This window comes from Dermacentor variabilis, chromosome 7 (assembly GCF_050947875.1).
Source record: "Dermacentor variabilis isolate Ectoservices chromosome 7, ASM5094787v1, whole genome shotgun sequence".
NCBI classification, from domain to species: Eukaryota; Metazoa; Arthropoda; class Arachnida; order Ixodida; family Ixodidae; genus Dermacentor; species Dermacentor variabilis.
In genome coordinates, this window is record NC_134574.1 from 113,940,646 (window position 1) to 113,961,777 (window position 21,132).

The following is a 21,132-nucleotide window of genomic DNA, read 5'->3' on the forward strand; positions in this document are numbered from 1 at the left end:
CCCATAATGTTTTTTTTTCTTTTGCTTACATGTCTATTCCATCTTTTGTCTTGCAGTTGTTTCACGTAGTTACTGCATATATATGTTGAATTATTTTTTTTTATTTCAGATGCACTGAGCTATGTGGTTCACCTACCATGTTTTTGGACATCATCAACTCTCCTTTGAGGAAACAGTTTGACATCTCATCTCTCCAACGAGGTCAGCTTAACTGGATACTAGGAAATTAAGGCGTCATATAGTGCATGATAATATCAGAAATGTGTTTTTTTTTTTCGTAGTTGAGGATTGCACAAAAAAAAAAACATTAGAGATGGAGTTCATGATGAGTGGCCATATAATTGCAGCCACTGACCAAACCAAAAGGGCGAAGGGTGAAAAATCGACGCTTTGTGACCCTTACAGGTTTCTGATTCATTGTGAACGAGATAAGAATCAGTCATTGGATTATTTTGCGTATTTTTATTTTATATTTATTGCACTAGCTGTTGCAGATTCCTTGGGCTTATAAGCTGCTCAAGAAAATTACATATTGTCTTGTCATGGCAACAAATAAATGAATTAGCTATGAAGTTTTTTGTATATCTTGGAACATACAGTTGTAGGTGTTGCTTCAGCAAGTTTATCAACTATGGTGCAAAAAATTTAAGTTGGCGGTTACTGTGGCTACTTTAAGGCGAAAGTCTTGGACTGCTCATGGGACAAAAATTTGACCGTCTGGTACTATGACACCAAAATTGGGGGTCGAACCCTCGACCTTTGGTGGGAGTCGAACTCACGACCTTTGGTGTTAATTGCGGCAAAGTGAATTAAAGCGCAGTTAATTAACATAGAGTTAATTAAGGCACTCAAACCCACTACCTTTGGTGGGAGAAAACAAGTTATAGGAAGTAACAACGCATTCGAATGAAAATGTCAAGTAATGTAATGGATCGTGAGCGTGCAGACTTTCGCCTTCATCCTTTTAGCGTATGCTAAAGTGACTGTCACTTTTTGTAAAGGCTCTGTGCGATCTATCGGCGGCTAGCAAACTTCTATTTTTGTGATTTTGCTTATCTCAAAACTCCGTCTGTATTATGTTATTTTTTCCAGTTTTTACAACTTTCAGTTAATGGGGTTTTGTTGTTTCGTACTGTGTTGTCTTGTTGTCATGGCAACAATAAAATAAATCAGATATAACATTCAGATAACACCCAGATAACAATCAGATAGCAATCAGATAACATTCAGTCGTGGGTGTTGCTATGGCAAATTTATCAACTGTAGTACATACTGTGTGTGTAATTAGAGGTTGTTATATGTTCAAAGAGTAGTTTCAGAAAATTGCCGAGCTTTCTTTTAAAATGTGATGATATGGGAGTTCAATTCATTGTCTCACTGGATGCAACTTCGCCATTAACATGCGCCATTTGGTTTACTGTGCTGTATAAATGAAACGAAACAACACAAGGAACAGTGACAAAATGGTGCCATATTTTTGCATTGTGCTTTGTTTTGCAGCGCTAGAGCAATGCAATAAACCAAAAGAATGCGTTATCAATTGGCCACCATTGAAACCTTCTTGTTGCTTTATCTAGCTCATGATGTCACAGGTCATATCACAAATAGTGGCAAAAACATGACTTCATCACTGTTCCTGAGTGTGTGATAAAAACCAGAGATGACTGCACATTTTTTGCTCTTGTGTGAGTACAGTGACTATTATGTTATTCTAGAAGCAATGAATCCTGTCTGGCATATCTATCAAGGCTTAATGATTCTGGCACCATGGGTCATCGACCTATCATTGCAATTATTTTGTGCACTTGTGTTAACTGGGGTGAGCTTCTGCAGGGGAGTCCGGTGGAACTGTCGTCACCCCTGCGATACGTAGCCTGGTCCGGGAAAAGCTCAATGTGAACTTGAGAGTGAGTACGGAAAGTTTTATTGATGCTAAATGGACACTTGCTTTTGGTGTCCATCCTTGTGTGTAAACTGAAAAGTTATTGTGTTGCATTATCAGAGTAGTCTGGCTTGCAGTTGAATGTCTGAGGATGCTGCAACTGTATATCGTCCCTGTTCATAACCACAAATAATGAGATCTTGGTGGCAGAGAAATAGCCACACCATTCAGCAATCTTTATACTTCTACTGCAGACCGTAATTCATGACCCAAACTGTGTGTAACTACTATTTGACTGAGAATGCCTCACTGAGCATTCCTGCTCCTGGTAACAGCTTCTGAAGTAAGTGTAACTTCTATGCCTTCAAAGAATTTCTATTTTGGTGGGAGTGATCTGCACATCTTTGGAAACATGCCACAGATGCTGCAACTACTGTGCTGTTTCTCTAATGTACTTGCTAGTCGGTTAATCGCTAATGTTTCACCATACTTGAAGGAAAAAAGTAAAAAACTAAATGCCAGCATCAGTCTATCAAGTTTCCTACAATGGTATTGAAAACTTATTGAATGATTACATGGGGAGGTTTTTAAGCAGCTTTTCATGTGGCATTCACAAAGGAATGTTAAATGTAAGTTTCCTATAAAGATGTTGAAAACTTAATGTATGATTACATGAGCAGGTTTTAAACAGCTTTTCATGTGGCGTTCATGAATATATGTTGAACGATGAGAGCGCTAAAATGTTGTGAAGAAATTATTCTTTTTTCAAGATGATTAAGCTTGCATTACTGGAATGTTTCTTAATTACGCTAAAGCTTTTGAATGAATTGCCTACGCAAAGCTTGCAAGTTTTCAGTTATGAATCTTCATAATGCAGCACACCGCTGTTTCACTTTATCTTGTTACCAAAAAACATTGGTGTTTTGTTTTACATAGCCTGTTTCTGTTGACTCAAGTTGCCAGACGCATGTACGTATTGTGCACTACAGTTAAATGTGCACTGACAGTACCACTTGGTAATTGGTGCTGTGCGTGAAGTAGCAAGTTCGATTCTACATCTTTGCAATTATGTCCCGATGGAAGCTTGAACACAAAAGTTTCTGCATACTTAGATACAAACACATGTTAAAAGTGCCCACACAGCCAAAGTGAATCCAGAACCCCACTACTACATCACTCTTCATAGTCCAGGTGTTGCTCTTGGATGTTGAAGTCGATCAACGAACCAGTTAGTAAGGAGAGATACTGGCACAAACTTCGCTACTCTGATGCCTTCGACACAACATGCACTTTTTTAAGCGATGGAAACTTGGGTATCGTTAACCCATCCTACTGCAATCCGAAATACTGGGGTTGTTTGAACACTCCTGCGACCATCATTCAGGTGGGCTATGGCACGTCCGAGCTGACCACGGCGGCCATTGTGATGAGCAACGACGACCCTGATGACAAGCAGCTAAACACTGTCGGTCGACCGCTGGCCGGCCTGGAGGTGAGGTTGTCTCCCTTCTACCCAAATATAGGTGCCAGCCACATGCGTCTTGCTAATAAAAACAAACTGTGAGGGGCCTAGCAGTGATGGGAAAGGAGTGCCTTCTATAATGACTTTCTGAGTGATCTGTTCAGGTAAAGCACTTATACAGCAGCCATTACGGACATCTGGTGCTGATTTGTGCTGCGCCTGCTTTTTGATTTCACTGCATGGTCACTGAGTGCATATGTTCATTCTTTTCCAGTGTCTCCTTTGCGCTTCTGCTCATGCTCGTGGTGCACATGGTTGCCTCTTCTGCTTCATCTGTCTGCATGTCAGTACGTTCCTCTCTGCCTTGTTAATCGACTGTGAACAGCTGTTTGCTGTACTCTGGGTCGGTGCTGTCTGTTGTCCGTCCGTGCTTGAAACTCCTTCCCCTTGCATACCTGCTTACTGCCTCAAATTTTCTATAAAGTTTATGAATTACTTGGGCTTGTTATATGATTTTACAAATGTGTCAAGTTTTATGCGATAAAAGGGCTCTGCTTGCAAGAAAGTTTAACACATTGGACCAAGTTTGTCCAAGTTTGTGTGTATAGTATTTCTGAAAAGGCATGCTCAGGGCAAGCTTTTAGAAAAATGTGTGCTGTTCCCCCTTCCCCTCTGTGTCATGTCTGTGGTTTTTAATGTTTACAGGTTGGCAAGTACGCCGTCATCTTTCGCCTCTCACTGTGCACACTTAGAGGTATGGAGGAGTGTGAGGTCATTGCCCCTTTACTGAACATAAATGAATGCAGTACAGCCTGCACCTCTCAGTGCATCATGTTATGATGCACAAGGCTGTTGTAAACTAGCAGTGAGGTTAAAGAGGTCAAGCAGTAATCGGCAGCAGTTTTTCACTGTTTTAACAGATTGCCAATGTGTGCCCGTTGGTACATACTTGAGCGAAGACACAACACTTTTGAGACCGAACAAAAGGAGCAACACACATGTAACCAGCTACTAGCACCACCTAGGTGCTGCTTGGGTGGGCAACGTTGGTGTATGGAAGAATAAAGGTAGTCCGTTGCATGCTGCTGTATGTGCTGGTCGTTTGCTGCTGCTGACTGCAAGCAGCTGTCGCAGCTGTGGTATGGCTGTTGCCGCTTCTAAGCTATGCTCCCTAGCCCGTGACATCACACAACCTCTTGTATGTGTCTTTTGTCACATTTTGTCATGTTCTGAAGCGCTGTTTCATTGCCCCACTGTCTGTGATGTGTAGGTTGCGAAAGTTGTTTGATAACCTTGTCATAATTACTTGGTGCAGTGCATCCGCTATGTACTTTTACTATGAAGCTGTATATGGCTAGCCGATTCGTCCATCTATCCGTTCGTCCGTCGGTAGCCTGTACGCTGAAAACTCCTCTGGCGCAACCCCATTCGCATGCGCGAAAAAAAAAAAGAGAGAGAGAGAAAGAGAGGCGCACAATTAGCCAACACCACCTGGATAGCACAAGGCCTGTTTACTCCGATCCATGACGTCATGCTACTTGGCCCGAAATTTCCATTGACAAGGCTGGCGTGATGAAAGTGGTGACGTCAAAATCACTGCTACCTACTCGGGAGCTTGCCCATTAGATTCTGTGGCAGTTGGGCCAGGTAACCTGACGTCATGTATTAGAGTGAAAAGGTCTTGTGTTATCTAGATGGCCTGGATTAGCTGTGCCAGTAGTCACATCGTTGCTCTCCGTCGCAGCCGAGCGCACGCGCTGCAGTTCCTCTCTGGCTCCAAAATGGGTAGGCCATGCGTCATATGTGCTCCTGAGGAGTAGGCAGCTTTTGACCAGCAATGCCGCGAGCAGAACTGGGAATGAGCCCGTCTGCGCCGTGTCGATGCTGCAGCCTGGGCACAACAACAGGCTTGTGCAGTCGAGCACAAGCAGCAACTGCGTATCGAGGATCTGGCAGCCTACCAAGCCGCCATTTAATGAACCGTCGGGATTAACCCAGTGATAAACACCGGGGTGGCACATTTCAGCTTCCTTGGTAGACCATCTGTACGGAGTGCTTGTGTGGTGATTTTTTTTATCTTGCACAAGCTGGACAATGTGGTATCGAATTATGATGACTGGATTAAAGAGCGGGTCACTGTGATAGATAACATGGTGACGTAGCTAAACATGCTCACAGCTGGAATTACTTCCGTCTTTCATTTTTTTTTTGTAGACCCATCCTTGAATTCCGAAAGCACAGACCCACTATAATTTATTAATCATTATACTTAATAAATTAATATATACTTTGCAGTATATATGACTTGCAATGACCTAAAACTTGCATTGAAAACAACTATTGTGTCAATGCCATGGCCACACGTGTTTTTAGGTACTGGCTCCTGAGCCAGGAAGACACCAGATCAAATGCCAGAAGTGACGCAGTTCCTTGCTAGCATGTCATTACATTGACAGATGTACTATTGTCTTCGCACTTTTAGAGCATGATTAAAACACTTTTTATGGTAAAGGGGGTGCCTTGAAACACTTTTCTAATAAATTGTAGAATGGCCTCACTATTTAAAGCACGTCATGTTACGAATCTCATGCCGTAAACATCTTTCGGGCCATTCAACTATAAACTGAGTTACCGCACCGATACCCAGCTTTCTCTCTCTTTTCATCTCCGCTAGTGCGCTGGAAGCTAAACAGCGTATAAGCCAAGAGGGCAAAGCCCCGGCCAAAACTTGAGCATCGTGGCGGCAAAAGGGCTCTCGCGGGCACCCCGTGGCGGCCGTGGTAGACTACGCTACACAGCATACCACTGCCATCTCAGAGGCCATGCGCAGCTGATGCAGCTACGCACAGTGATAAGATGAAATAATCTTTCTGTCTTTTTGAAATCGCAGACATGTATAGTTTTCATTTATTTAACTTAATATTAGCGATTATGTATTACTGAGAATACTCTCGTGGTCACGAAATCAGCCAATAGCACTGGTTGGTCCAGCTGCTTTCAATGATGCTGCATGATGACACTGTGGAAGCGAGAGCAAGCAATCTTTCGCTGTTTTTTGACCTGAGATTGTACATTCCCTGCTGCATGCAGTGCTGTAGTATTTGGCTCCCACGTTCAGGGGCAGTCTCTATAACAGATCGGCAATGTTTTCTTACTATGTTCAAAAAGTGTTTCAGGGCTCCTTTAGGTTAGAGAAAATGTTGGAACTTTTAGGTGACACTTGCTGCTTCTTGCTGCATAGTGAACAAAAAAAGAAATGCGGAGAAAAAAAAAAAAGGCAATCTGAGAGTACACACGTGCAGTTCCATAGACGAGTACTGGGGAACAACGTATAGAGCTAGATCATAAAACAAATTCATAATAGCATCACCATAAGGTTGCTTGCTATGCAGATTACAACAGTAGGCCTGGACACGATGGTCCCAAAAACATCCCATGATGTAATGCTTTCCACAAAAAATTTTCAAGGCTGTAAGTGCACTTTAATTTTAAAGCTTTTTATTAGTCATGGGCCAATTTTTTTTTTCTTGCTGCGGCACACATTACTCTAAACTAGCTCTGCTTTGTCTGCCTGTCTGTGCTTTCCATCATGCCATTGTTGTCATATTGTCACCATTGTTTTCATTTAGCTGCAGCAATGTGTAGTTGGGTGCTGGACATGTTTAATCATAGAAATTGGAAAAATAAGCGGGTATACGCACTTGCCAATATTTCTTACAGGCTATGTGCTCGTTAACACTCACATGCACTCGCACTCGTCGGCGTTCCAACACTCACGCCCACTCATGCTCACCAGCACTCACTAATGTTAATGGTCACTTCCATTCACACTTGCCGGCACCTGCTTAGGCGCGCACTCGTGTCTGCTCCCAATCGCACGCATACTCACGTCCACTCAAAACCACTACCACTCATTTTAGTTGGTTCTTACGTTAACTGGCGCTAACTCCCATTAGTTTCCACATCCTCTCACAACCTTCATCACTCACTAATGCTCATGCCTGTGAAGTGAATGTGGAGCGAGTACAAGTCGATATGCTTGCGAATGAATATGCCAACCCATGGCTACTACAGGATTGCTTCTTGTGCTTGGCAATTTGTGCGTGGTTTTGTGTACTTCACCGACTCTGAGAGCGCCGACATCTGAGCATGTTTGTCGGAGGGCACGGCAACCAATTCTGCCAGATGCTTCGTTTTAAACAATTAGAATTAAAAAAAAATTGCCTGTCGCAGGTAGCACTGTTCTAACCCTCGAACTGGATTGCTTGAAGAGGCAGACATTATTTGCACAGTAAATCTAAATGCATGATTGAATAACTACAAGAAAATCATTACGTCTTTAACTAATTGCTTGGCATCCTATGTTGCAATTTATGAATTGTAGGCAGTGAGCTTGCTTGCTTGCTTGAGTGAGGATGGCAGTAATTACAACAAAGTTGAGCCAGAATACACTGTTGTTCCACATACTTTTTAAGCAAGATGCCAATTTATGCACTGAAGCACTGGAATGCCAACATATTTTGTTGCACACTCTGGGAATGAGTATCTTGAAACTGGTGCCATCTTGAGAATTCGTTACAAGTGGATAGGCCTTGTGAACTCACTGGCTTCAATTTTTATATTGCAACATCCACCGTAAAGTAAGTAATTAAAATGTTAGTCAATTATGCATTTCAATTTTTCATGCTAGTTATGCCTGCCTCTTAGAGTATTCCATTTCAAGTACTATAACTGTGCTATATGCCACAGATGATGTTTTAAAAATCTGTATAGGTTAAGAGGAAAAAAAAAGATACCTGGTACAGTGGGACAAAGATGGCATAGTGTGCATAGTGTAACAGCAATTCTTGAGAGTTTCGGGGTGCTAGAAGTAATTGGCAAGTGTCTGTGGTTGCAGTAAATAAGTTCAGAGCTGGAGGAATCACAAAAGTTTGCCAATTACGTTCAACTTATGTTGACAATCTGACACTATATTAATCATACGATAATCTGTTTTTGAACATCATGTTGTGAGCACCCGAGGGAGAGTAATGGTGAACGTCGTCATCCTTGTGGCTTCAAGAGCATGACAAAGTAGTGATACATTTGATTCCAGTGATTGCTGATTCCCTGTGATGACAGGCTGTTGGAAAATGAAGTTATAATTAACTTATTGATGCGTTAGTCACAGGAAAGAATGCTCTGTAAACTTGTCGTGCTGCACCCGATGTGCCGTCAGACACCAGCTTCAAGCATGCCAAGGTAAAGCAAAAAAATGACACTCTCTGTAAAGTTCATGCAGTTTTGTGACCGACTGGAGGGTTTCGTTTGAAAGAACATGTTTTGAAATGTTGTACAAAGCAATAGCAACGCTGTGTTTCTATCCAGGTGAAAATAGTCGACCCCACCACGGGCGCAGAACTGCCAGTGGGCACACCAGGAGAAGTCTGGGGCCGCGGTCCCAATGTCTTCCTTGGCTACTACAATGATGAACAGAAGACGAAGGAGGCCATGACACCTGATGGCTTTTACAAGACAGGGTAAAGACAAATTGTAATGTACTCTAGTGTGCTAGAACATCAATTATTTTATTTATTTTATTTACAAATACTGCTATCCCATGAATTGGGACATTGCAGGAGTGGTACAGAAGATTATACATAAACAATATTAGGAAAGTGCATGATTACAAATGCGAGTGGAAAGATTTACAGAGAAAACAGTACAGTATCATGAAGAAAACACATGATTTGGCAATTCTCGTACAAAATGATCAACAGACATTTCACGTAATGTGCCATCTAAATAGTTCCACAATTCGACTGTGAAAGGAAAAAATGAAAATTTGAAGCTGTCTAAAAACGGCATAAATGGCACGATGTTAAGCGGGTTGGAACGGCGCGTGACATGTGCTGAAAAACTGCCGAAAGAAAAGGGGGCGTCAACATAAATATGCTTGTTGATAATCTTGTGAAGTAGGATAATGCGATCACATATGCGTCTGTGTTCAAGTGCGTCAAGTGATAACATGCGGGCGTGAACTATGGGAGAGAAGTGACGGTAATAATGCTTATATATAAATCGTATTGCTTTTTTCTGCACATTTTCAAGTTTAATGATGTCTTTGGCGAAGTGTGGCGACCAGACCGCCGATGCATATTCAAGTACAGGCCTTACTAAAGATTTGTATGCCGTCAGCTTACAGTTTTTGGTTGCACCTTTTAATGTACGTTTTAAGAACCCGAGTTTCCTGAGTGCCTTGGAGCAAGTTAAATCTACATGCTTAGACCAATTCAAGTTTGAACAGAGCGTTACAACTAGGTACTTAAACTCGCTCACGTGCGTTAGTTGATGTGTGCTGCTAGTGTACGAAAAATGAAAAGGATTTTTCTTGTTGGTGAATGTCATTGATACAGTTTTGCTAAAATTTAACCTCATCTGCCATGTGTTGCTCCAATCACAGAAAGAAGAAAACACATTATTTAGAGTAAGCTGGTTGCATGCATTATTTATATTTGAATACAGAACACAGTCATCTGCATATAAATGGATTTTAACTAACGTGTTATTAGTTATCTAGACGTCATTAATGTAAATGAGAAATAAAAGTGGCCCTAGAACTGATCCCTGCGGGTCACCAGATGTTATATAGACAGACGTTGATTGAGAGTGATTAAACATGACAAACTGTGATCTTAATCGCAAGTAGTCCTTAATCCAGCCTAGTAGTCGGACACTGTGAGTTCCCTTGAAAAAGGCGCCAAGTTTAGTAATGAGCTTACTAAGAAAAACCAAATCGAATGCTTTTGAGTAGTCGGTAAAAATGGCGTCCATCTGACCGCGATGATTTAGGCATGATGCAATGTCGTGTGTGAATTCAAGTAACTGCATGAGAGTAGAAAACCCAGCCCGAAAACCATGCTGATTATTAGACAGAAGATTATTGTTAGACAAGTACAAGACAATATGTTTATGAATAATGTGTTCCAATACCTTGGAGCAAGTGCATATTAACGAAATTGGTCTATCATTGGAGAGGCTTTGTTTGTTACCAGACTTAAATACTGGTACTACGTCAGCTATTTTCCAGGTTTGTGGAACGGTCTCAGTTTGGAGGGATTTGTGGAAAATAACAGTCAAGTACCGGGCAGATCACTTAGAATACTTTTTTAAGAACATGTTAGGTATATTATCGGCTCCAGCACTTTTGGTTGTGTCAATTTGCAAGAAAAGATTCAAAACTCCGTTATAACTTATATCCAACTTCGGGAAGGATGGCAATTCAGTAACTAGACTAAACATCGGCCCAGTATCGTTGTTGCTGTCAAATACCGATTTAAAATATTTATTAAAAGCTTCAGAGATAACAGGAGGTTTAGAACATGGTTTACCATTGACAACAAAAGATGAAGAACAGCGACCAGACGGAGTAATTGTTTTCCAGAATTTGTGTGGGTTGGTTTTCATGAATGTTGTCAGTGTGTTCGCATAATAAAATTTCCTGGCGTCATGCATTTTGGTTCGTAGAGCCGTTTTCAAGGAAACTAGAAGCGCGCCATCACTTATATGTTGTGACTTACATCGCTTGCGAAGTCTCTTTATGCGACGGATAAGTTGGATAATTTCCCTGCTGTACCAGATATGTTTGGGATTTCTTTTAACACACTTCTTGGGCACAAAGTTACACAGACAGTCATGCACAACTTTATAAAATCGCTCGACCAACATGTCAATACTACCAGTGTTCACTACTAAATAAAAAAATCATCAAAATGTGATGCCAAAGCACCAAGTATCATGACATCATCAGCACCAGTGTAGTCGGTAATCATCCTGTATTCTGGTCTTTTGGGTTCAGGTGCAATATTCAATTTAAGAATGACTGCTTTGTGATCAGACAGACCATCACCGACTTCACATTCGAACCCACATTTAACCAACTGCTCATTCAAAAGCACAAGATCCAGCAAAGAGTCACCACGCATAGGAGAGTGGACAACTTGTGAGAAATTGAAAGAAACTACCATGTCAATGAGCAAGTCACACTGTACCTTGTTGTGACCAGTCGATACGAGTGAAGCCCAATTTATGCATGGCAAATTGAAGTCCCCGCACAAGACCATTTTGTAGTTATCTAATCTATGTGCTGCGATATAATCATTCAGAGCAGGAAACACATTGTAATCGGCATTTGGAGGACGATACATAACACCTATAAGTAACGTTGAGAAGGAAATATTAACTTTGCACCAAACTGACTCTGTTTCTGGAAGCTCGGGTAGCAAAGAAAAGTCGATGCCGTCTTTAATAAATAAGGCCACATCGCCACCGCGACCGAACGATCTATCTTTTCTCAAGACGCAATAACCAGGTGCTACAAATTCTTCATCTAAGATTGAGTTATTGAGCCAAGTTTCGGTCACACAAATAATAGAAGGGTGGTGAGTTTCTATAAGCCAGCTAAAATTAACAATTTTGTTGAGTAAACTGCGAGAATTCACATTTAAAAGCGTGAGGCAAGGTATTTTACTTTGAGCATTTTCGTTCAGTAATCTGGTTTCACACTGGTCACATCAGTCCCGGTGGAGCGATTCACCATCTTGGTTGTTCACAAGCCTCACGCGTGTTAGACTGCGAATCTCACATATAAGCGGCACGATCGATAAAAAGTTTATCGCGGACCAGCTTAATCTTTGCCCCATTGTGCTTTTCTTCTTGCGCTGATAGCCAAAGCAATGTCCTTTTTTGCACCATTTCCCGAGAATAGTCGTGAGAGATACTGTAATTGGTCCCTTTCAGTTTGCTGCATTGTTTGAATATGGCTGCTTTTTCATTATAGTCATATAACTTCATAATAACTGGTCTGTGTCCCTCTTTTTTTCCTATGACCAATCCTGTGAATGCGCTCCACCGATGAAATAGTGATGCGAAGAGTATCAGAAAATATTCCCTTCAACGCTTTTTCTTCAATATCCTGTCTTGTTTCGTTAATGGTCTCCGGAACACCGAAAACAATCAGAATATTTCTTCGTGCTCTGTCTTCCAATTCAATCAGTCTTTGTTGGTGTTGGTCGACTGTGTGATGAAGATGTTGAACAGTGCTTTCAAGGGTAGTTAACTTACCGCACAGCTCGGAGAAAGATTCTAGTTTTAGTTCAATGCCAGCTAGTCTAGCTTCCATCTGTGTCTGCTTGTCCAGGATTTGCTGCAATAACGCCTTTGTTGTTGGACCCGGATTGGTTTTAACGTCCCCGGATAGCATAAGTGAAAGACGTGACCCATAACACACTGAGCATTTCAAAAAATTTCACTGGGAGCGGCAGTATTAAAAGAAAAGGATCATTTGAGCAAAAATGTGATACAGAAGTGTAATATCCAACCTGCAAGATAATCCACACATGTTTTAACGACATGTTCAATGCCGTACCGCCGCTTCCACTGAAGACTGGTCGATGCAGGGGCGCTTTTATACGCCCGGTGTCAGGTGCCGTGCCCCTGCCGGGGTGTATCCAAAGGCTTTCCTCGGTGACGTCACAGTGAATGATGAAGGATGATTCAGGCAAGGCAGGGAGTCTGTAGCTCGTTCCTTGCGAGGCAGTCATAAGCGGCACAATCTGCAAGATAATCCACGCATGTTTGAATGTTCAACGCCGTACCACCGCTCCCACATTCTGTTCATTGGCTGATGCATTTGAAGGTGTTTCTGTGCTTTGCATTAGCATATTGAACTGTGCGGTTCACTGGGGTGATTTATTCCATGTGCTTGGGGTACTTAGCATTTTCTTTTTCCTTTCTGCCTCTCATTTTTCAGCATTTCCCTTGCCGTCTGTTGTGTGCTAGACGCTGCTTAAGATGACCTCCGTTATTCCTTTTTCGAGAGCAATATAGTTGTTTCAGGTTTGTGTACAGTGTGTATCGCCAAGTGCATGCACATGAGAACACAAAGTGCAGAGTCAAGCATTTGACTTGCGTAAGCGCATGCAGATTATATTTAGTATAGTCTTACAACCCAAAGACTCCATAACCTTCATCTTCACGTTTTTGTAAACAGGAACTTTGCAATACAGTAGACTTCCATTAATTCGACTCCGATTAATTATATCTCTGATGAAGGTTCCATCCACCACTCATGCATTTCCATGGGCCCCAACTTTCGTTATTTTGATGCTAAAATTGGCCTTCTCCGGATAATTCGAACTTGACCAGTTAGCATGCATGTGCCTGACGACCCCTATCAACCCCTGTAGTAGCAGTGCCTGTCTACAGTGAATGCGTTGGTCTACAGTGAAGGTACAGTGAATGCGTTGGACACACGCCACCTCCCGTAAAAAATGCCTATTTTCGGCTTGCCTGAGCAAGGTTTTCAAGCAGTAACCATAGCCCATAATGTCTGATTATGCTATTTATAAGTTTCTAACAAGCACCTTTCTTTTTTAAAGAAAATGGTGCCGAAAATTGCCTGCCTGAGCAGTGCAGTTGGACGCGATGGCAAGAACTTCGTGTCCTTCACCGCATAATACATATTGTGGTGAAGCTGACTTCAGGAACCCGGCCGCCATCGTGCGACGCATATCAGACCCTTGTTCATTTCTCTGGCTAGAAAATAAGGTGCACATTTGATTTCTACTTCAATTAGGAGCCTTAATGTCACTTCTGCATCAGTTTTCTGCGTTGGACACATAGAAAGTGGGCCTCTGTATGATTCAGGACACATAAGAATTGGAAAAGTACTGCCAAGTGAAGCAGCAGTGTGTTTTGGAATTTTTTTTTCGTGCATCTTGTTTAATTTGACCCACCAGATAACTTGATCCATTTCATCGGTCTCATCATGGCCGAATTAGCGGAAGTCGACCATAAATCTTTTGACTCGCAGAACTCTCGTTGCTTGGCGGGCCGTCTGGTGTAATAATCTCTCTGCAGCGAGGTACCGCCTCTAGAAGCATCTGGCCCGCTAGCTGATGGTTCTCCATTTTTGTGTGGCAATGGGCTCTCCAATTAGTGAACGTTGCGGGACCTGTGCAGAGGATTCTCTTAACATTGCACCACTCATCGTCCTTACGGCTGCTCAAGCTGATTGAACATATGGAGTGTAAAGCATTGGTAGAAGTAAAAACTGTTCTTAGGAGGCATGTGCTCAACTACTGCTGTGTGAGCCACATGGCACATTTATTGCTTTCTCTGTCTAGCTAGCAGTAAATTTTCACACTGGCAGACTAAGAATGTTCATTCTACCCTAATCTTTGACACTGTCAAAAGCTAGGTCTGAGCACTTGCTTACACTAAGTGTCCTCACTAAATCATGAACAAGCAATGTCAGTGCAGCCAGCGATGCGTCATATGGAGTAATTAAACCTCTGTATAGCAAAGCAACATTTGTAGCCAAATATTGTTTGTTATATCCGATGTTTTTTATAAAAGAACAAACGAAACTTGGCACCAACAAATCCATAGCCGGGGCTGTGCATGAAAATTTCGCTAGCCAAGCCAGACCAAACCTTTGCCTGGGATGTGCCTTGTCTGCCTTTCATAGATGGCACCAGTGCACATTTCTGGTGGCACCAGTGCACATTTTCTGTTGTTTCTAGTGGTTTAGATGTTAAACGGAATGCATTTAGTATGACTCTTGTGAGAATTTGGCATTTTAATGATGGCTCGCATAGTGTTTTGAGCCACATGCAAAGGAAAATTTGCTTTATGACAGTACCACATCAAATCCTGCATTTGAAGTTTTGTTATAGCAGTGGAATACTCATTGAAATGAAAGCATGGTAAACTAGGTTTTAGATTTCATACATTATAACTCTGATTCATTATATCCACATTATTGAAGTTAGGCTGTTTAGTACTCAAAGGATTGTATTCTAGCAAACAGCCCTTCATACATTCCACGCTGGGAGGAACAGCGTATTTTTTGTACAATGGTAAAAAGCTGCGGGTGCACAATTTACTTTTGTCTTTGCTGAAACACCTTCGCTTCTGGCTCTTAGAACTCTTACCTTAAAGACCTGGTATGCTTGGTGTTACAGAATTAAGGAGGGCCACACAAAGAGCCACTTCTGGAGCAGCCTGTTTTTGCATTCACTGTGTTGACTTGCCTATTTGCTTCCTTTCCTGTCGAACTGTGCAGCGACGTTGGAGAAATGGACGACGATGGCTTTGTAACCATCATTAGCCGCCTCAAGGATGTGGTGAATCGTGGTGGAGAGAAGGTGTACCCAACTGAAGTGGAGGAGCTGTTTCACACTCATCCAGCCATCCAGGAGTGTCACGTGAGCAGTAACGCTGCGGCGGGGGCTCGTTTGTGAAAAATCGGGGCTAGCTTCACTGCTTAAAGGCATAACGTGGGACAGGTTAGGTCCCACGTTAAGTGAAGCACTAACTTGGAACTGATTTTTTTCCGTAGAAGCAGGTATGCGTTCATGCTTCACATTGTCAGTCTTCTTGTCACTCCTGAACGTGTCCCTTGTTCCTCCTCTAAGCAGCACATCTAGCCATGAAGCCATGTGAGAAGGTTCTTCTAGGCTGAGGGGTTGTGGCAAACTCGCACGTGCTTTTACACCGAAAATGGACAAATGTAGGTTGTCAAGGCAAATTTTTGTAATGTGATGGCCTTTCTGTCAGTGGTTAGCTTGTGTATTTGTAATGTAACAGTGGGATGACAAAGAATATACTTGTATCATAATAAATGGCTTGCATTGATGAAGCATTCTTCTTTTTTTTTTCGTATTGGTACAATTAGATCCTTGGTGTGCCGGACGGACGGTTAGGTGAGGAGGTGTGTGCTTGGATTGTACTCAAGCCTGATGCCAAGGTCACAGATGGAGAACTCAAGGAGCACTGCAAGGGCAAGGTGTGTTCGAAACAAAATCTCCTCATTGTAGGGGACGGACTATCAGTTTAAAGAAGCTCTGACATGGCATTCTTGTCATGTTTTTTTTCTCTTTAAATGAAGTTTCTTGACCTCAAAACCCTAGAAAAAATTATGGTTGATCCCTCTTTCATATGAATTGGCAGAACACGAAAGTGAAACACGTCTTCACAGAAGCTGTTCACTGCACGCATCAGAGCACTGTGCAAACCCGCCATAAACTAGAGGCATTTGCAAGCCGTACAAGCAAAACTGAACAGGTTGTTAGTAAATCACTTCGCGAACTCGCATGCTGCTGCAGCGAAAGGCACAATTTGTGGGCTGGTGACCATGTTACAGGCTTGTTTGGCGCGCTGCATCCTGGTTGGCGAGTCGCTTCGGCGAAGGTACGAATATTTTGGTCTGGCTCCGTAGTGTATTGGGCAGCCAGTTTCGTTGGGATGCGCTTAGCTTCAGGAATGCAAGTGGCAGAGTTCGCAGCATGCAAAGACATTCTGCTTCACGCTGGTGTGTCTTTCACCGGACCAAAGCGAGATTCTCCCTTTGATGTCATTACCATTCTGCACCGCTTAGCGCAGCAGTTTTCTTATTCGGTGTCATCGCAAGTGAAGGAGTAGGCGGCGTGTAAGCACTGCTGATGCATGTTAAAGCTGCACCCCGTAGGCGACGAGGTGTCACAGGATAATCAGATGCGAAGGACACACCGTGCGCGGAAATCGCATCATCGCCTCAGCAGAAGGCCTACAACAGGCTACACCGCGTTGGAGCCTCCGCTGCGCTGAGAACCACCGAAGCGCTCACTGTCGGTGCTTGTTAGTGTCATGATGCAGCACTTCGCTTCACTGCTCCTAGATGGCGACACCATCCCTGTTAGAGCATATCTTGTATGTTTGCACCAACGTCACGTCCATTACAGGAAGTTGATGGTGGACACTGTTAAAAAGCACTTAGGTGTTAAAATACTTGCAAGCCTCAGAGAGCCCTAAATAATTTACTATAATAGCTTTTCTATGAACAAGTTTGGTTTCATATCCCAAGAAATGTATGTGTTGTGATATGACGCAGTGTGTGGTCACATGGGTGCAGAACATAGTGACGTTTCGGCACTAGTGCCTGTTCGCTCGGTTGCCTGCAGTGCTGATACCTTGGGCTACGCAACGAGTAGCAGCATTGCAGTCAATTGAGTGAGCACTGATGCAAGTGCCAAAGCATCAGTGTTCTGCTCCCTTGTAGCACGGGACAAGAATTACATGAGAGGTGTCATCATAGGTTCAACTGCCTAACTGTAGCCACACAACAATTATTGATTAAATTAAGTATTATGTAATATGCACTTTATGTTAACAAATGCTCAGTACAGTCAGGGCACAGTTATTATTGCCGTCAAACAACTTACGGCTACAGAAGTAGCCCAGTGCATCCTGTGTGCCTTATGTAATCAAAAGGACTGAAGGTCTGTGAGAAACATGTCATTAGCAGTTTCATTTGTGGCTCTAGCTTGTGTGACCTAATGATGCTTTAGTGCCACTGTGTAGACCAGTCCTTGTCACACATCACATCACATTACATCACATGAAGTTAAGGTTCTCATGGCTTTCTTTTTCTCTGTTTTTCAGCTGAGTCATTTCAAGATTCCTCGCTACTTTATCTATGATGCCAATGTTCCTAAGACGCCAATTGGAAAACCACAGAAGGCTCGAATGCGACTGTTGGCCTCTGAGAAGCTCGGTCTTGCAGGATGAGCCCAATGGATGTCTGTGATCTGTGCCTTACAATATATTGTTTTCTAATACATGCTACAGTAAGATTTTCATCTAGTATCTGCACTACACAAACAGCATGAAATGGAGATCCAGGCTACAAAAGCATCTGCAAGTTTTATGAGGTTGTGAAGCTGTTGTTTTGACCCATTGCTTATACAGTGGAACCTCGACCATATGATTTTCTCAGGAACACACACACGAATATCATAAAATCTGACCAACAAAAATTATAGTACATGGCTTTGTGCTACAGATCAAGCTGCAAGGAACTTCAGTTTAAGCTATAGGCTGATACTCTGCAGGACTCGGAAACCAAAACTGCCAGAAAAGTAAATGCAAGAAGAACGCTGCATGTACCAATCATGTTTTATTGTAGGGATTTAGTATACCGTGTACGTCGATCCTCACCAGGCAGCATGCTAAAGGGTCATTTATCACTTACACAAGTAAAAAAAAATTTAGTATTTAGGCCTGCGAATTCACAAAAACATGATGCGCCTTACATTAAGGGCATAGGAAAACGTGTCTACGTTTTCTTGTGCGCATACGACCTTCTCGTCGAGTTTCCAAGGGCCCTGCTCAGCTGCCATCTTGTTTGGACAGGAAATTAAAGCAGCCCTGCATCATTTTTTACTTTGATGCTGTCTTTGCAAAGCTGTCTACTTTGACATCTTATTAGTGAGAACTGGAACGATAGTTAAGATGGCCGCTGTCTGCTTAGCTGTCTACTTTGCAATCTACGGTGAGTATTGGAACACATCCTAACTGTGCCAGTTCAAAGGCAAATAATCAGGGTGAAGTGTTGCTAAAAGGGCAAACACGCAATGAATGTTTCAGCTAAGGCACAGCAAGCTTTAAGGTTTCATTGCAGGCTAAAGAAAATGCGTGTTCTACTGCAGGCGTTTGCGTGCCATTGCATGCTTCATGCAGCTGTAGTAAGGCTGGATGGAGTGATAAATAGTGCATGAATCGCGAAATAATAAATTATGCAATTATTTACTGTTCACTGCCGCCCAAGCAAGCGTTCTCATAATTGTGAACAGTACGATTGAAATGTTAGTTACATGGAACAAAAGAATTCGCATGTCTGCTTATGACATATTTATTTGGACTGACTACATAGTACCCATTTTTTTTTAGTGGAAAGAAAAGCTTACTGGTCAGAGTGTTAAATGAAAACACTGTTGAACATTTTTTTCTATCTACAGTGAGGATTTAGTAGTTCACTGGAAGCATACTGCAAACAGTGATACGCGAGCGCAATAGCAATTATACACCGTCATTGGTGGGAGGCAGACGACAAGTGTGTCCATACTGTAACAAAGTATGATTTTGTTTATCAAGTCGTTCCTGCGATTCATGTTTTCCAAATTGTAAAATGATTTCTGCAATAATAGCTATGTCTTATTGTAGTTTCCTGTCCAACTGCTTTCATATTTAACCAGTAAAAATGAAACCAATCGGATCGAAACGAAACGACTCCTTTACGCGTGGTACGGAGTTCAGCATTTTGCCATAGCCACGCGTGCGTTTTTGATTTCCGAAGCATAGAATAATGCGAGAGTCTCTAATAATGTGCCAACTACAATTTTAAGCAATTATTATGATGTACTTCATAGCAGTTGACTTAGGTCCAGTAATCTCATAGAATACATCCGAAGTGCCAAGATTTCACTGCCAGGTCTCGCCATTCACTGGCTTTCGAGACTGTCGTTGCCGATTTAAAATTTACAATTTCTACTTAAATGGCGAACAGCGAGCTGGACTCTATCACTATAAATCATGGTCATGTCATTTCCATAAATGTCTCACGACACATCCTGGCCAGTTGTCAGTCCCTTTCAGAAAAATAAATTGGGACAATGCTTAAGGTTTGCCTTTAAGAAAGGAATGCGATAGATTTCAAAGATACCTCACTGCTTGTCACTCTTCTCGGCAACCGCGGCTTTCTTGCAGATGTGTGGAGCCGAGCGCGATGGTGTTGCACGGAACTGATGGACTGCGCCGCTCGGAAAAGGGGTTTCAGTTTCCGCGTAATAGAATAATGTTTTCTGGTATGTTTAAATTAAACTCCGACGCTATCATGCCGGTAAATTGTGTTTAGGCCGTATTTACGATTTTGCTGACGTATCTTACTGTGAGGAATCTTTTGCCAAATGACGTTCAACGCCGACATCGGATTTTTTATGACGTGGGGCCCTTAATGCTATCACATTAATATATGTATTCATGATACCCTACAAACCTTCAGGAAGGCATTGGGTAAGAGGAAAGCTACGGTTACATCAATGTAAAATGCGTTAAGCAACAAGGCAAAAAGGAAGCATCAGCGTAACAAAGCTTTGTTCGCACGATGTTATAGCATGCAAGATCAATACAGTCCAAACCGTAAGCACAATTGTAACGAAAACCAAACAAAAATTGGAGTAGATCAAAAAGTTGAAATCTATATAACAACAAAACTTCTGTGCGAGTACATAAACAGTTTAAGCATGCACGCGCACACACACAAATTATGCCGACCCTTTTGTTAAGCGCAGTTGCTGACTAGAGAGTTTTCAGAGGCAGCATGCGCATATACGTTCGTATCGCAATTCGAATCCATTCTATCCGCAAGAAGCATTTACTTCCTCATTACCCTGCAGTCGCAGGTGCGCGAAAGCGAGCTTACTGGATCCTTTTCTTTTTACTCCGCACGGCCAACGCCGCCGCTGCCCTACGGAGGCTAGCGCCATCTGGTGGTGGTGCAAGGAACCCAGCGGCGCGCGGCGGCCATGCTCCGCTGTGATTGGTTGGCTGTTCGGCAAGGGAGCAGCCAGGCCCCGCCCAGCACCCTCTCTAGAGGGTGTTGCCCACCTCTCATGGTCACAAAACCCGGCGATGTTTGCAAAGAAAAGCTTCACTTTTAAAGCAGGAAAAAGCACGCATGGTAGGATACTAGAATATATTACATGATTTCGTACGCGATTTCAATACGTGGCTGCTATTGGCCAATAGCTCGCATCAGTCAAGAAGGGTGTTTGCACCAGTGCGCTTCTTCCTACTGTTACTGTAATACTTTTTGACGACGTTTGATAAACAGCCTTAAGTGAGCGAAAATATGCTTTTGAATTTCGATAAAGACTTGCGTACTTCTGGACGAAGCCGACTATCGTCTGCTCACGCTCGGCCGTGGCCG

General features: G+C 42.5%; 1 protein-coding gene across 2 annotated transcripts in view; it reads left to right on the forward strand.

Annotated features, from left to right (window-relative positions):
• Window positions 1-17,987, forward strand: part of LOC142587786 (medium-chain acyl-CoA ligase ACSF2, mitochondrial-like) — a 37,844-nt gene extending 19,857 nt beyond the window's left edge. Inside the window, exons 10-17 of one of the 2 annotated variants that reach the window (XM_075699053.1) lie at window positions 110-201; window positions 1,834-1,907; window positions 3,267-3,374; window positions 3,619-3,687; window positions 8,712-8,863; window positions 15,451-15,592; window positions 16,063-16,173; window positions 17,808-17,987. In XM_075699053.1, the coding sequence (XP_075555168.1) occupies window positions 110-201; window positions 1,834-1,907; window positions 3,267-3,374; window positions 3,619-3,687; window positions 8,712-8,863; window positions 15,451-15,592; window positions 16,063-16,173; window positions 17,808-17,933 (874 nt within the window). In that variant the 3' untranslated portion in view covers window positions 17,934-17,987. The remainder of the gene's footprint in view (window positions 1-109; window positions 202-1,833; window positions 1,908-3,266; window positions 3,375-3,618; window positions 3,688-8,711; window positions 8,864-15,450; window positions 15,593-16,062; window positions 16,174-17,807) is intronic. The other variant, XM_075699054.1, reaches the window with a different exon arrangement.
• The last annotated feature ends 3,145 nt before the right edge of the window (window positions 17,988-21,132 follow it).